Source organism: Gavia stellata, chromosome 6, assembly GCF_030936135.1.
Source record: "Gavia stellata isolate bGavSte3 chromosome 6, bGavSte3.hap2, whole genome shotgun sequence".
Taxonomy (NCBI): domain Eukaryota; kingdom Metazoa; phylum Chordata; class Aves; order Gaviiformes; family Gaviidae; genus Gavia; species Gavia stellata.
The window spans coordinates 33980138-33997128 of NC_082599.1; the positions used below are offsets into that span (position 1 = coordinate 33980138).

At 38.9% G+C, this 16991-nt stretch overlaps 1 protein-coding gene across 2 annotated transcripts in view; it reads left to right on the forward strand.

Annotated features, from left to right (window-relative positions):
• The window catches only part of HDAC9 (histone deacetylase 9), a 445270-nt gene that overhangs the window by 209269 nt on the left and 219010 nt on the right, over positions 1–16991 (forward strand). The window contains exons 4-7 of one of the 2 annotated variants that reach the window (XM_059818316.1): positions 9998–10239; positions 11194–11344; positions 13528–13654; positions 15606–15727. In XM_059818316.1, coding sequence (XP_059674299.1) covers positions 9998–10239; positions 11194–11344; positions 13528–13654; positions 15606–15727 — 642 coding nt within the window. The remainder of the gene's footprint in view (positions 1–9997; positions 10240–11193; positions 11345–13527; positions 13655–15605; positions 15728–16991) is intronic. The other variant, XM_059818317.1, reaches the window with a different exon arrangement.

Genomic DNA, 16991 nt, shown 5'->3' on the forward strand with positions numbered 1-16991 from the left:
TACATCATTATAAAAACATAGCAATAGCTTTTCTTTCTGTCATACAGAGTACAATGTTAGTGGTAGGTTGCTTTTGCTATCTGAAATCTTTTGAATTTAGGACAGATATTTACAGCACTTGTTTTCAAGCAATCAAAGTAGATATTCAAAATAAAGCCAACAAAGATATGGGCACAGTAGGGTTGAAGTAATTTACTGTGGTGAAAAGAGGAAAAATAGGAATTTAGATAAGTAGTGTAATAGTAATGATGCTAAGTATGTCACAGAATTACATGAATGAGATGTTATATACCTAGCTTGGGATTTTTTTTCAGCTAAAGACCATTATTTGATTTTAGAAGTAAACATCTAAATGTTTGCCTTTGCCAAGACACCTTTTTATCATAAAACGGAAGTGTTCTGCATAATTTAGATTACAGCTGTGAACCTGAGATGTCTGTCTCCTTTTTTCAACTAATTCCCCCAAATCCCAAATGGCAGAATATGAGAGAGAGACTTCTTGTGACTACTTACTGCAAATGATTATAGTTTGGATCTATATGCTATAAAACCACAACTGTCTTCACATTAATGAGACAAAAATATAAGTAAGCATCCTGGAAGACTGGCATTTCCTTGCTTGTGAGTTCATAATGCTTTTTGTATATTTTATGTAATCTCTTTTACTGGAGTGCCTGCCTTATGTAATGTCTTAGCAATGGAAATGAGGCCATCTGCATGGTAGTCAAGGTTGTTCCCTGAAAGACATACTTTGTCTGCAGCGGAAAATAGATCAAATCAAGATCTTTAAAACCTTCACAACCCTTTCATCAAGCTGAGAGGGTTCTTCCTCAGAAACTCCCCCTTACTTTCTTTAGAGCAGCCCATCTTCTCTGCCTCTTGATGTCGTTATCCATCCAACTTTGGGGCTTGACTGCTGCATAATGCTCCCATCAGCTGTACTGCCATTGTTTGTCCCTTTTGATATAATGCCACGCATAATTCAGTTCTTCAGTCTAATAAACTCTACCTTCTTTCCTTTACTTTGCATCATCATTGGGACCATACCTTTTCCTTTCATTTTCCGTGCCTTACCCATGGTGTTTTGTTTATGCATGCTGTAATCTCTTCTGCTGCTAGGTATCAGTAGTCCAACAGGTGGACTTCTGAAAAATGGCAAGCCAGTGATCTAGTATTATTTATTCATTTTATTTCAGTCGCTTTGCAAATATATTAGGTGTTTTATGTGAGCAGAGGAAGACAGACCCCCCTGACTATGCTGCAGCCCAAGGCAACGTGGTACAAAGTGGAGCACAATAGGAAGAAATATGTAATACAAATAAATACATCTTTGCTAATAAACATCTGCAATTGTTAATTTTGCATAGGATACATAAGAGTTATATATCTGAGCTAACATAGTAAGTAGTATTGTGTTGCCAGTCTCTGACTGGCATCTCATTTAATCTCCCATTAGAAAGATTCTTTAAAAGGTATTATTATCTTTCTGGTGGATTTTTCCCCTCCTCTGTGGGAGATTTCAATTCTGTCCTCCCTTTTTCTGTGCTTGGGATCAAAACCATTCTTAGCTCCATGCTTGTCAAAGAGCAGGACATTCCATGAATATTTATTAAAAACATTGGAATAATAGAAGGTCTTGATTTCCTGGGTATAATAGAGAGGTTGTGAGTTTATTAAGTTACATTTACATAATAGTATTTGCTGTGCAGTAAAAAAAGAAGAAAATAGAACACCTTAAATATTGTAGCATCTTCGGGAGCACATACAGCTACAAAAATTAAAAAACCTAGGAACTGGAAAATATTCTTTTCAGTGCATTTTTGGGGTCAGTCATCTTTTTCCCTAAAATACAAAGTTGCCAACAGTTCCTTGAAAGATTTGCTCTGTATCTTGCCTTCCAAGGGTTTCTTTTGGAGCACTGGCTGTCACACCCCTGAAATAGCAAAGCTATTTGGGGATACTTGTTCAGCAAACCTCCACCCACTGTCCAATTTGCCTGAGCACGCTGTCCGATGATACTTCAGGATATACCTGCTGGCATGCCCAAATGGTAGCTGTTTACATTTGGTATCCTTACTTCAAGGAAGAGCTTTTTCCCCTCTTCTCTTTCTCTATATCATCCACTTGGGATTAGAATAGTGGTATCCCTACTGTTGGGAATTATTCAGTGGGTGTAAACTTGACATTGCCACCAATGTGCCTGCAGCATTCACAGGTGGAGAAGAGAAGAAAGAAAAGTAAGTGAAAATCATATGTTCTGGATGTATTTGGTATCACTTGTAGCAGCCTCATACTGTCTCTGGATGGGGGATGAAACAAAGACTGTAGCAGGTCTCTTGAACCCCTCATGGTGCCCTTTCAGTCATCCTTAGCAACCTGGGGGACTTTGTACACTGTCTTCTAATGTATAATAATACTGACACAATTAGAAGCACATTGCCTTTCTCATGTATATGTAGCATCTATCATTGTTAAAAAGGGAGGTGAGAGGAATCCATTGTGTCATGTTTGCTTTTTCTTACTATTTCAGGATATGATGCAAGAATTATGTATGTATGCAAGTGCATGCCCACAGATTTATATCACACATGTTTTCATTTTAATTAATTAATTCCAAGGCTTTAATGAAGTAACCAGCAGATAGTGATAAGCTGTCACCTACTGATTGGGAGACATTGTACCTACTTAGTTCTGCAACCGCTAAGTGGTGCTGCCACCAAATCAAACCTTATTTGGCATCTTCGATATGTTCTGGCTGACAGTGGTACTGATCCGTGCACAGAAGACACACAGCCAAAAGAATGCTATTTTACATTCTTCCCTGTCATTTCTTGTGCATGCATGCCATGGGGTGGGCACATTATGGTCAAATAGGCTAACCCGATACTGTGTATCAACAGCATAATTAACACTGGTATCACCAGTATGAGAGCTAAGAAGAAAGTTACATAGAAATTCTACATTTTTAACTATATGTGCATTTATCTTTGTCCTGTTTTTATCTTGCCTGCAGCAGTAGTATCTAGAATTTAGGATATTCAGATTCCTTATATCAAAAGGGCCTTTTCTGGAAAGTGAAAATATTCCTGTGTGCTGATGGGTATAGAGAATGTGTATGTAAGAACTCTCCTAGCTGAAATACAACTAAAGTAGCTCAGAAACCCAAATATAGCGCAGCTTGGATTTCTTGATAACAGATCATCCCAGGTTTGAGTTTAAAAGCATTTCACATTCTGATGTGATTTACTAGGCACATTTGCCTTTATTCCTGTGACAGATGTGGTTGGCCTGATATTTGCATGAACTCTTGACAGGCTCCTAAGTGGAACTTTTGCTCGTGTATTCAGTATATAACATTTAAAGTCTTCTTGGCTATAACAAATTCGATGGCATTTATGTTTGTGTTTGTTATGACTGTTGGACTCAAAAGCTTATTTGCAGAGAAGGAATCTGATTTTAGTAAATCAATATAATAAAGCCTTTGATTTTTTACAAAAGCCAGCTAACTGTAACTTCAGTGTTGGTATTTCAAGGCCTCTCACTGATATTTTAGAAGTTTGTGGTTGTTTGAGCTTCCTTTCCAGGCCCTGGGGAAATAAGAGAATGGTAAATCAAAGGCCAGATCGCTGTTTGCATTTATTTTACTTCTCATTATGACATGTATGCAAACACTTAAAAGAAATAGGGAAAAGGTATAATCATTATAAGATCCCTTTTATAGAACAAAGGGGAATACATTTCTAGTCTAATTTATTACACTTCTCCTTATTACTATAAACTCAATTGAGTGCCTCATCAGGTTTGACAGTTCACTTATACTTCTAATTCGGTGATAGTACTGTTTAAAATAATTACTGACTCTTGAAGGATAATCCGAGAAAATAACTGGAAAGTATTTTTTCTGATCTGAAATGTGTTTTAATTTCTTGTGCTTTTCCTTTCCAAGTGAGGAAGTTTTGAAAGTACAAATTGCAGTTGAGTACTTAACTGCCATAAAAAGTCATGGTGTTGCCTTTGAAAAAAATCTTCCATTCACATTTGCTGCCTTCTTTCTGCTTTCCTTACCTGTGACAACCAAAATCCAGACTATGATTGAGGATATATAATTAATAAAAAATACTTAATAACATTCAGTGAAATCTAAGTGACACTTTTTTCAGCTTGGATGCATCCTTTAGCGTAATTGTGAGAGTGGAGGAAAAATTGTGCTGATTTTAAATATTGGAAACAATTTTTGTAAGTGTCATCCTAAATCTGGATGCTTTTGTCCCCATAGTAAAAAATATGCTGCTCTCAAGGCTGCCTTCTTTCACCCCTATAGTCATGAGAGAGATTCTGCATCAAGCTTCTCAGGTGGCATAAAGAAGCTTTGCCTGTATAGAAGTTATCAGAGGAATGACAGATTATGCCAGCTGAGAATTGAGGAACAAGATTTTAGCCACTAGAGCTGGGATGATAAAAGCATCCCATAGGAGGTAACCTAACCTTTCACAGTTTATTGATCATCTGACTTCTACTTCTGATGTCATTAGTTACTCTTAAAAATTCATCTTGTAGCTCCTGCGGTCTGCTGCGCAGGTCTTGCTGTGGCACAGCTTCCCCCAGAAAGCTGCGAGCCGCCTCTCCTCTGGGGAGCAGGCTCCAGATTAGGACATTTTTCTGCAGATTTGAACATTGAACAATCGCTGTAGTAGTTTTCATGCCAGACTCCGTCCTCTTTAGTCATGGCTATTCAAGACCGTGTTGCTCACTTAATTTCCCAGCATCCTCACAACAGACACATTGCTCCCCTATTAGCTCTTTATTTACACTGGCAGTGACACCAAGCACTGCTGCCTTATCAGTGTGCCAGGGCTGCTTTTAGATTACAGAGTGAGGCTGCTTCTCAGCGCAGAAAGCTCAGAAATTTTAAAACTTTTCCCTGTGCTCCATCTTTGGTCGGCTGCTCGTGTCTTATTGCCTGGCCAGTGTTTCCTGCCCCATCTTGTGCCAGTTACTTCATCTCACATCTGCCTGCCAAAGTTTTCTTCCTACCCTCTGTTCCTTATTCCTGCAACTTTCAGTCTCCTAGGGTATTTAATTTTTTCAATCTTTTTCTCTTTGATATGTTTAAAGACATCATTATGGCTTTTCAGGTATCACTGCTTTTCAAGTCCTGAATGAGGTGGCACATAAATCTGGAGAATTCTAGGTTTTAAACTGAAGAGTAAATTTAAAGTATTATCTTTACTGGGGAGGCGGGGGGGTTCTTCCACTCTTTCCACCATTTAGAGCTCTTTTCCGTAAATTCCTTAGTGGTCCAATTATGTCATGATTGACTGATGGCTAATCCTGCAAAAAGGAAGGGTTTTCACTTCCTTTGAATGAAGAGACCAAATGGAGGCAGTTTCTTTTACACTAAAATGTGCAAAACTGTTCTGGTTTGTTTTCATTTTATGAAAAGCATATGAAAACTATGAAAAGTACTGTACAAGTTAATAATAACTTTAGGTGGGCTCTGTTTTGTAGAGCAGAGTTCAGAAGAGTACCACTAGTATAAACAGCTCTCCCATTCTCTCTTTTCTTTGTAATACTTCACCGAGTTGATGTCTGGGGTAAGGTGTGGCCATTTCTTGGCAGAATGATTCTTCTAGATTTTACTTGTTTTGGTGTGTTTTCAGGAATATGCTTTTATGGCCTAAGACTGAAATTGCTAGTTGGAGGAGCTTGTCACATGTCTCTTGTCACATGTAATTTTAATTTAACATTCCAACTTTTGTAGTCCTCCTTGCTCACTTCATAAATCTTAACTGCTTCTGCAGTAAAAGGCTGCCTTGGATGACCAAGGCAGGGGAAAGAGCCTCACTGGCTTCATGCCTTATTCCTCTCTCCAGCCTTCCTTACTGTCCCAGCCCAATGGCATAACCAAGAAATTCCTTTGGGAAAGGGTTAGCTTGAATCCCTGCAGTTCCAGCAAATTCACACAGTTTCTCTAAAGTAAGAATCAAAAATGTACTAGACAAGCTGTTCTGGTGAGCAAGTCTACTAGAATTCTTCTTCATTGCATCTCAAATAAAGAATGGTGACTGTTCAGCTGATGGCAGCATACCTTATTTAAGTTCCTGTTTTTAGAGATGGTATAAATGTCTGCCAAGAAAGGTAACTGCCAACAAAAAAATAAGATTGCCCATCTTCGGAGATGATGGTAAGAAAGTGGGCATTTTACACCAGAAATTGAAACTAGTCATGGGAAACAAAGCTTGAAATGCCATCTCTTAGTGAAATCTTACAGTTTTTCAGTGATTCCCATTTTAAGGAATGGTTTCAAAAAGCAAAGCCTCAGGGTTAAAACAAGCTCTTTTACTTCTTTTTGCATATGCTTCAAGCATCTAAATCTACTCAACAACCATGCTGTTTTGCAAGTATCTTATTTTCTTTCCACAGAATGTCAAAAGCACTGCTGGAAGTGCCATCTATGGAATATAATTGATATGGATGCTCTTCTGAGACTGTTCTTGTTGTTATGTTTCAAGATAAAGGCAGTCGAATATTTATAGGAAAAATAAATACATATGCCTTTTGCAGTGTGTTGTAGCTGAAAATTAAATATTATTCTACTCAAATTTTGGCATATTTCCTGGAATCACCGAGCTTTCAGTAACGTTTTTAGTTAATATTCTGCAGCCTACTGTTGTGTTCACCGCAGCTGACATGCGCTCAGAGAGTTTGTCTTTAGTTAACCTTAGAGAGGAATCCCAGGCTTGCTCTGTAGTCGGCAGAGCTGTTGGAAAGGATCTGCTCCAGGCCGCGGTGGAGAGAGTGTGAGAAGGGTCCCACTCTGAATCATGCTTGCTACAACCTCGCTCCATTGGTGATACTGGAAATCCTGCAAAATAAGGCTCCTTAACGTGAAGTTAGCTTTTATCAAACTCTGATTAATATTTTCTTTAATTATGCATCCTCTTCATTCTTTGGCTAATAGCTTGATGAATCCTGTTGTTAAAGTCCTGCATCCCACTGCTTCTCCTGATGTTTGAAAGTTGAGGGCACTGATTAGGACATTCCTTTTCTACCTGAAAAATGCATATATCGTTGTATGGAGGGGGTGAAAAACCATAAAAAACCCTGGTGAGAATAAACATCCTGCATCACCTTTGCTCTTTCGAGACTTAAAATTGTGTTGGGGTGGTGGAGGGGAAGATGCTTCAGCTAAAAGTCAAAGCTTTTAAAGACACTGCTTCTCATTCTCCGCTCCGTTACACATTTTTCACACTGATGTAGCTCTACGGGGCTGCTCTATCTCTGTCTTGTCAGCTGGTAGCAAGTAAGGAGAATGTAAATTGCCTTAGGCATTAGGACCGCCTAACAGGCAGTAGAAAACCATTCAGATTGGTGATGTTATAGTTACTTATTTAGAGTCATTTCATTAATGAGGTTAATTATTATCCAGCTACATATTAGTTGTTACATTTTTAAGACAATAATTGCCCCCAAAAGTTAGTATTCGCTATGTCAGCAGTTAGTAGTAGTATTGGCGGTAACCTTACTGTTAGCCAGGAAATAAATGCTTGTCTCTATTTGTCAGTAAACATTGGCATTTAAATGGCATGAAAAATTATGTATTGATTTCTGTTGTATAGAACTACCTTGATGTTTATTTTCCCCCACGTTAATGAATGAGCTAAAGTTGAACTTGATGAAGTAGATATTCCAGTGCTAGATTTATCGAGTGTGTGAAAATTCTTGAAAACGTGTCTCTTATCAAACTGAGCCTGATTTCGGTTGTACATTTCACTGATAGGGGAAGGAAATTTCCATTGTTAGAAAAATCTGGACACCTCCCCTCACAAGAAGTGCTCTGAAAATGAAGAAGTGAGATGCTCATCAGAGATAGGAAGTATCATCAGCCTGAATCGCCGTGCAGACCTGTAGGGGTTGATCTGTAGCCAATATCTGCAAAATAAACTGCAGGGTTCAGTTTGCAAACAGTATTGTGAACCAAACCCTGCAGGGTTCGGTTCACAAACACTATTGCAAACCAGACCCTGTAGGGTTTGCCGAGCTCTGGTTCCTATTATTGCTCCTAGTAAGGCTTATTATCCTGTCACAGAAGATGTAAGAAAATCCATCTCTCCACTTTAAACATGATAAGCCTTTGTCACCTACAATGCAATTAATGTTAAAAATAGAAGAGCGCCGATGATAAGATTGTGACTTGCGGGCAATGAGCCATTGTCCAAGTACCGGAGACTAATCTGGAGGGCCAGTCAGCCTACACGGTTTGCTGTCAGTTTGCTGATTGCCATTTCTCTCCGAGTTTGATGAAATATTCATGTCTTTGCTCTGCTCTCTGCAAGCACTATTGATTTCTTGTATAAACGTGGCTATATTTAGTCTAGACAAATGGAATGTGGATTGCTGCTGAATAAATGGGATGAAAGGCTGGGGGTTTGCCTGTCCGTTTCTCTTGGTCTGTGGCAATTATTTATAATCAAGAGTAGTTTTTGTAAGTTAAAGGTGATTTTTTATAATTTAGTGATTAGTCTCAGAACAAAAGTAAGCACTTAGACACAATCATTCTGTTGGGATAGAGTGTTAAGAAGGCAAATTATGCTCTGAGGTTTACAATCACAGTTACTAGGATTTAAAAAAAAAGGCCTAGAAAATTGTATGTTTCCAGAACTTTGAGAAGAAAAGAACATGATCAGTAGAAGAGATTTGGTGCCTCGTCTCTTCTTTTTATAAAACTTTTTACTAATAGATTTGATTGTACAGTTAGAATTCAGTTCTTTCCCTTTGCTGCAGTTTCAACTTCTGCTGCTTCAATTTTACTGCTTCTGCTTTCTAGAATATTTCTGTTTAATTTTGGTTTTCTCCTTGAAAACAAATACAGCTGTAGCAGAGCAGAAGGAGAAAATATGCTTAAAAATATTGTTCCCTAGTCATTTCCGACAGCATGTTTGTTTTCAGTTAATAATCTTATTTTCCTATGAAGATAGTGGAGCAGTAGGAACAGGAGTGAATGTGTTTGTGTTCCACTGTCCTCTGGTGGATGGAATCAGAACTGCTGGGCTTTAGCAGAGACCCTCAGCTGCTGTTTATTTTCCTCTTGTAGAAATGTTACATCCTAGTTTTTTGCTCTTTTGAAACAGATAAATTTACACTCAGTCTCTTCACTTAGTATGAAACCCTGAGCTTTGCAAGTATTGTAGTGAAAATCATCAAATCTCTCTCTTCTGCTGCTTTTTAGTCCCTTCAATTTTAATAAGGAGATAGAAAAACACAGGATTCTTCATTAAGTACTTTAATGCTGGATTAACAATATATACCATTGCTGCAACAAATTGGAATAATTCAAGATGTTTTCATGTTCTTACAAACCATATATAGTGTATTATGTCTAATCCACTCCAAGCATGGTAGTCACTTTTCAAAAAGCTGCATTAAAACTTCTCGTTTTGTGTGTCAAATTATTTTCCTGTAATTTTATATGTGTTATTCCTATGTGTTTGCCAGGTATATTTACATGCAGTAGCTACGTAACATTGGGTAGCTGTTCGTGTGTCACACCATCCTCAGAAATTCTACACGCTAGCTTTGGAAAATCTCTTGCAATGCAGTAAGAACTGGAAGGCCTTCATCTTAACGCTGAAGAAATGCCCCAGGTGTTTATTGTGAAGCATTAATAGTGCCTAGGAGATTCTCACTAAATATTGCTCCATTAGGCTCTGACATGGTTTTAGCACTGGGTTGCTTGTTAGTCTATTTAGCAGAATATTAATCTGGGAGTATTTTGCAGAGAATGGAAAGAAAGTGATAAAATAACTTGTAAAATCTCCAGTTGCTAGTAGGAATGTCTGAAGTCTGCATACAGCGTACATTGCCTTAGTATTTTGTTAGGTCTGTACATTGAAGTAGTCTTTGAGCGTAATTGGTCTTTTCCCTAGTAGGAATGATCTCTATTCTCCTTCTCCAGTTATATTTAATACATATACGTTTTGTTGTTTTCTTCCCACAGTGGATGTAAAGTCGGAGGTTCCCGTGGGATTAGAGCCTATCTCACCATTAGACTTGCGAACTGATCTCAGGATGATGGTTCCCATGGTGGACCCAATTATGCGTGAAAAGCAGCTACAGCAGGAACTACTTCTCATCCAGCAGCAGCAGCAAATTCAGAAACAACTGCTGATTGCAGAGTTTCAGAAGCAGCATGAAAACCTGACCCGGCAGCATCAGGCCCAGCTCCAGGAGCACATAAAGGTAGCAACATTTTTCATTTATCCCTCGCTTTATCTGATAACTGAATATGCTTAGGCAGACATGAAAAGGGAACATGCCTGAAAGGTTCACTGTGACTAAGAGGTGGTGTTTGAGTGCTTATTTCTCTGTATTTGGATGATAAAAGCCTTTTCAAGCAAAATTGCTATCACCTGCCAGCGAGTTGCTCACAGCAGACCAGGGCAGTACTACGAGCATCATCAAGCTCATGAAGCCACCATATCCACAGAAAATTTGACTACCTATTTTACAAAGCTGGATTTTCAGCCTGACTTCAATATGGCTGCCTTTTCTGTATGTGCAGTTTTGAGTATATTAAAAGACTGCTTTTTTGGGCTACTGTTTGAGTTTGTGCCCACAAATCAAATTGATAGGCGAGTGCATAATATTTGCATTTGTAAAACAGAGGCAGGCCCTGAAAGTGTTGTGTTTTCACTCTTCTCTGAGCTGCCTCATATAATGTAAAAAGAAAATGATTTATGGGATTACACGCACTATGGTAGGATTGCTATAATGGATTTTGACTGGAAATTTATGAACTTGCCTTTCTTTTCATTTTTTCCTTCTGATCTGCTTGCCATTATGCTACTGTGCTAAGCTTCCGCTCAGTGAAGCTGACAAATGCAGCGGAGCACAGCAGCCAGAGTTGGGTGATCCACTGGCAAGGAACCCTGTGCAGTTTCCAGGCATTTTTGCCAAAAGAGAAAGAAGTGAAACCAGAGCAGCAGGCTGCTACCTGGCATTAGAGTTCATTTTAGTGACAGCCAGTAATGCACTATCCCACTTAAAAGACTAGGGAAAGTCAGTTAAGAGATGAAAAGAAGCGTAAGCACAAAAACAAGCACTGATACTCAGTTATTCAAGGGGATTTTAGCCAGGTCTGACCTAGAAAACAGGGCAAACTGCACTTTCTCATGTCTTTTTGTTCTGTGCAAGTTACAACAGGAACTCCTAGCCATTAAACAACAGCAAGAACTCCTTGAAAAAGAGCAGAAACTGGAGCAGCAGAGACAAGAGCAGGAACTGGAGAGGCATCGCAGGGAACAACAGCTTCCTCCCCTCCGAGGCAAAGAAAGAGGCCGAGAAAGTAAGAGCCAATGTACCATGAATCCTAATAAGAAATTAATCTATTCCCCCTTGCCTTCTCCCAGCCAAATGGTCAATGAACAGGAACCTGAAGCAAGCCTATTACTGTGTGAAATACGCAACTAGAGAAGTCAAGGCTGTGCTTGCAGAAAGGCAGGGCCACCTGCTGCACCCACAGAAACACATCGCTGGTTTACGTGCAGACTTGGAAGACTGTAGGAAAGCACATTTTGACAGATCTGTGCATATGCCTCTCAAGAATCCAGCTCTTTTTATAAAAAAGGAGGCAGTTTGAAAGCCTAAAGCTTCACTTGAAAACTTCTTTCTGAAGAGCATATTTACCAATACAGAAAGCACTACAAAACAGCAAAAAATCAAATTATTTGCTGATTAACTAATTTGAGTGTTGTTTCAAGATTGAAAATATTAAGAATATCTTTGGCTGAGACTTGTGAATACTTTTGCTAGTACTTTTTCAAACTGCCTTGTGTTTGTTCTTGATGCCATTTCATGAGGCCCAACCAAGAGTTATTTCTAGCTCATATATAGCCCTAAGGCAAATGACAGATATAAAGGATACTGTTGGAATTTGGTGCTCACTAGAGGGAGACAGATACAAGTAATTCTCCTTAGTGAGGTCAGTTTAAAAATCAGGTTGAAGTACATTGTGAAGGTATTCAAAATGAAGCTGCCACAAGCGGATATTGTTACTTGCTGTGCTAAATGACCACTAGAATTAACTGACAAAGACCGAAGCTGAAAAGAGCTGTACATTATGCTCCTGCCTTTTTTTCTTGGGTGGAAAAATGTATCAGTTCAACAGTTCTGGGTGTACCATATTGTAGGCTTTAGAAACTAAGGTGTCCATGGTGCTTCCAGTACTTTGGTGAAGGATGTATCCATGAAAGCATCACCAGCCTATTGACCCAGCAGTGGGAGGGTGGCAGAATCTGCAGGAACAAAAAGTTCCTGTAAGTGATACAAAAAATCAGCTTCCATGTGAACAGTTGGGCTTTATTAGTGCTCCCACCAAAAGAAGAGTAGTGGTGTGAGCTCAATGGTTCCCTTCTCAGTTTGGCTTGCTGGGTGGCTGTTCAGTATGTAGCAGCCAGCCAAGCAGCATTTGTGATCCCCTGGGGATCAGCCCCAGCATTTGCTGCTGCTACTGATCTACTTAATGAGTAGAAGAGGGAACAAAGGCGTGGGGAGGGGAGTTAGGGTCTGAAGCTGGGGGATAGTAGAGGTATTTTATGGGAACTGGGTCACTGGGGGACATGCTCACCAGCTAGCTGTGCTGTGTCAGGGTTGGGTAACCAAATACTTAGGGTGCCAGTATGCCTTAGTGCTGCTATTTTCAAAGAAATGTTTTTTCTTCCCCTTTTTGTCACTGTTTATGGAAAACTGAAAGAAGATTTTTCTTTTTCATGCTTTTTTTATGAAGAGTGTTACGGCTGTGAGTAAAGAAGCATGTCCCATGCTGCAAGTAGGAATTGGCAGTTTAACCTGACGTTGACATGCCCTACTTCTTGTACTGTATTGAGCTAGCCACCAAGAGAGGTCAAATGCATTGTGTCTTCCTGGCGTTTCAGTCTTTCTGTTGTTTTTGTGTCATAAGAGTAGAATTACCAAATAAGACTCATGTTTCAGACTGTGGTCTGTCTTCCAGACATCTCAGGTACAGGCTCTTAAGTGGTTTGAATAAAAAGGCTCACTACTGGCTCTTTCTGCGGCGTTCTCCTTATAACCAAGACAGTGTTCAGAGGGCAGTTTAGCTGTGCTATTACTATAACTTTTCTCAAAGAAAAAACATTCTTTACTGCAAACTCAAAGTGACCTTTTGTCACTACCTTTTTAGTTCTATCCTTGCTTTTGTATTTGGGAATTATTAGGAAATAATTTAAATTCTTTAGATACATCTGGCCCTGGATAAATGGCCTCATCTACTGTTGAAATATTCCTTAGGACTTCACTGGATTTCTGGGTTATGGCCAACTTCAGTTTTCTACAGACAAACATTTAATCTGAATGTTACCTCATTTTGACTGATTTCCACCAATATTTTTTATAGTTTACAACAGTTCCAGCAGCAAGACACAGGCTCTTTTTTGTGTTTTGATTTTTGTTTCCTTTAAAAATGTAATTTTTAAAAATAAGATAAGTTATGTTTAATTCTGTGTATCTTAGGGGCAGTGGCCAGTACAGAAGTGAAGCAGAAACTTCAAGAGTTCCTGTTGAGTAAATCGGCAACAAAAGACTCTCCAGCAAATGGGAAGAATCATTCCATGAGCCGCCACCCCAAGCTCTGGTACACGTATGTTCAGTATTAAGCTGTTCCCTTGCTTCGTCAAGGTATCTGTTAAAATTTGCCACAATGCTTCTTCAGCAGGGGTATTGAGAGTCTGCCTCCTAAACAAAACAGAAGTTCAACCAAGAAGCTAGCAAAAAGCCAGAACTGTAATATTTCTGGTTGAACTGAAGAGTAGTTGGTGTTCAGTGATGAGATGAGAGCTATACAGAACAAGATGCTGTCAGAAGTTTGTATAAACTTTTTATTTCAACTGCTTCATCTCTTGATGCTATCACAAATTTTACAACTATACCTGTCATTTTTCCAAGTCTCTTCAATTTTTGCAGTCAGAACAACTTTGTCTTTGATTTACTTGGATTTTGAATCAATGACAAAACTTGTTTCTTCTTGAAGGGATGCTGCTTTCCAGTGAAATTACTTGAATGGTGTAACTCACAAGGATTTTGTGGAGGATAGCAGTCATTTAAATTTACTTTTATTCATTTTAGTATCTAAACCTGCATATTCTTATGGTGCCTTGGCCTTGATAAGAATCTGCTTAGACCATTGAAACAAGTGATTTTGTTGAGACCTGTAATGGGCCTATTAACATTTTAATTTTACAGTTTTTACAGTTTTTATCTCCCCCTCTTTTTTTTTTTTTGGTAGTAATTAATTCCTTTTTAATTTCCTTATTACAACAGACACATAAATCAATCCAACAAAATGAACTCTGGCTGCATTTCTGAAAGATTTCAATGTTATGCCAGAATTGACCTTCAATAGGACAAACAGAAATGCATACGGTACACTAGATTTCCCATCTTGTACTTGTTCTTTTTAAAAAGAATTACTGAAGGCCTGCCCTTGGAGTTTCCATTTTGAGCTAATCAGAGCATTGTGGTAACATGATTTAATATATAATTACATTGTTTCTGGTGGAGATACAACACTTAATATTTTTTTTCCAAATAATGTGGAAAATTCTCTTGATTTCTGGACTAATAGTCCGAGCTTAGTTCTGAGTCTTCAGATGAGTGAGAACGAGGAGCTCTGCAGAGGACGTCTTCTACTACAATAGGGAAAGTAGTACTTCCTCTCATGGTAGTGCCCCTTTTGACAGAGATGTATTATTGATTAACCACACTACATTGGAAAGATAGGGAGAGACTGTAAAAGGACAAGTAAAATTATGTTTAGATAAACACAAAGTTTGAACGTATCCCTCCTTTCCCTCTCTCCTGCTCTAAAGAGAAAAATCAACCAAACAAAAAAAAAACCCTGTCTCTGGGCCAAATGATGCGATTTCTTTGCAATTTGCAGTTTCTGTGTTCAGAAAGATGTGCCCACACTATTTCTTTCATCCAGCAGTTGTCAGAAAGCACTCTTCAGCTTGGAGATTCTCTGCTGACGTGAGTGCTACGTGCTGCAGAGTGGTGTGTTCACAAATCTTAGAAACTGAACTTAAATGCAAGGTTTTATCTACCTTGTCCAGTAAATAGTTTACTTTTTTTTTTTCCAACAGGTAATAATAACTCAATATTTCTGGTTTGTTTTATACAAGCCCCCCCGCCCTGAAAATCCCCCACAGTTTGGTAGAAGAGGCTGGATACATCTATTTGTAGGTGATAAACAAGACTTAAATGACTTTTGCTGTGCCTCAGCTGGTTCATATTAAAATGCAACAATCTAAAATGGTCAATTGCCCAAACTGGTGACAGATCCTGTCTGTAGGTCAACATGATTCTTATCCTATGTGACTTTTATAATGAGTGCAAAAAGCACGTTCTTGGGAATCCCGAGGAGTTCCATAACTTACTGTAAAAGTGAAATTGGTTACATGAGCCTGTGGTTTGTGCACACTTAAATGAACAAGAACATAAACACAGCTGAGGCATGTGTACAACATGTGTAGATGGTTATTGCTGGTCACCTCAGTGACTGCTAATTTGTGACCTCTCTGTGTCTGCTGCAGGGCTGCCCACCATACCTCACTGGATCAAAGCTCTCCACCCCTGAGTGGGGCCTCGCCACCGTACAAATACACTTTACCAGGAGCGCAGGATGCCAAGGATGATTTTCCACTTCGTAAAACGGGTGAGTTAGCATAGTTTATTCGAGCCCCTTACCCAGCAATTCTCCCACCCTTTATTTTAACCAGGCTGTCCATCAGCAAGACATATATCATAATCCACAAAGCCCGTTCAGGATGATACTATGGGTAAGTTCAAAAATCCTGACTGCATCTTTACGAGGTCAGACTGCCCACATGGTATCAAGAGTCGGTGTTTCCCAGTGGTGCAACAACTAGTGCAAGCTTCAGTCCTGATAAATTTGGTTTCTAAACAGACCATCATTTCATGGATCTTTTATGACATTATTTTCTTTGTCTCAGTATTACTTCTGGGTTTATTAGCTTTCTCTCTTTTCCTTGGTAGATACAGTATCTGTCTTCAGACAGTATGCTGCCTTTAGACAATGTTTTTCAGGACATTTTGAATTCATAGAAAGAGAAGGAATTAGTTTAATATTATATTTTGTGTCATTGGTTGTCAAAGTTTGTATGCATATGTGCATACACATGCACACATTTGTGTGTGCTTTTTATACATAAGAATGTGTAATATTGTACAAGAATATATTCATTTGAACATTTCAGAATGTTTCAGAGGATTTAGCAACTGAACCTTTTGTCTTGACAGCAGGTGAACTGTAGACTTGACTTTTTCTGCACCATGAAGAAAGCTAGAAGGATGGTGGTGGAGTCCATGTGGCTGCTGCCTCAGGTCCTTGGTGCAGTGACCGGTATCCAGGAATGCAGGGAGACACTAAGAGGAGGGGGGAAAAAAAAGAAAAGAAAACATTAGATCGCTTATTGCATGAGTCTGCTGTTGAGTGATATAGTTACATTCAGAGGGAAAGTCTGACCCCCTACTGTGCTAACAGCCTTTGAATGGGATTTAGCCACTGGGAGATTGAAAACTAACTGCAAAACTGGTACTGACTTGAAAAGAAGTGGCATTTGGAACCAGCACACATTCAGAAAGAAAATCCAGTCTGTATCCAATACTTTGGGGCAGACTCTCTAAGCTCATATTATATCCCCAAATACTTTGAAAGGAATGAAAGCATGAAAAGCAAAATGGTAATTTATTCTAGCTGAATTACTCTTTGTACAATATGGTGGCAATATAACAAGATTCTATAAAACCTTGTTCAGGCTATTCAGTCACAATAAGCCCTTATGTGGTTCTCTGCTTAATACCACTGTACAACATATATTTTCTGTGCCAATAGAATATACATTTTCGTTTTTTAAACAAAAGGATACACTCTACATCTTCTAAATGCTGTGAATTCA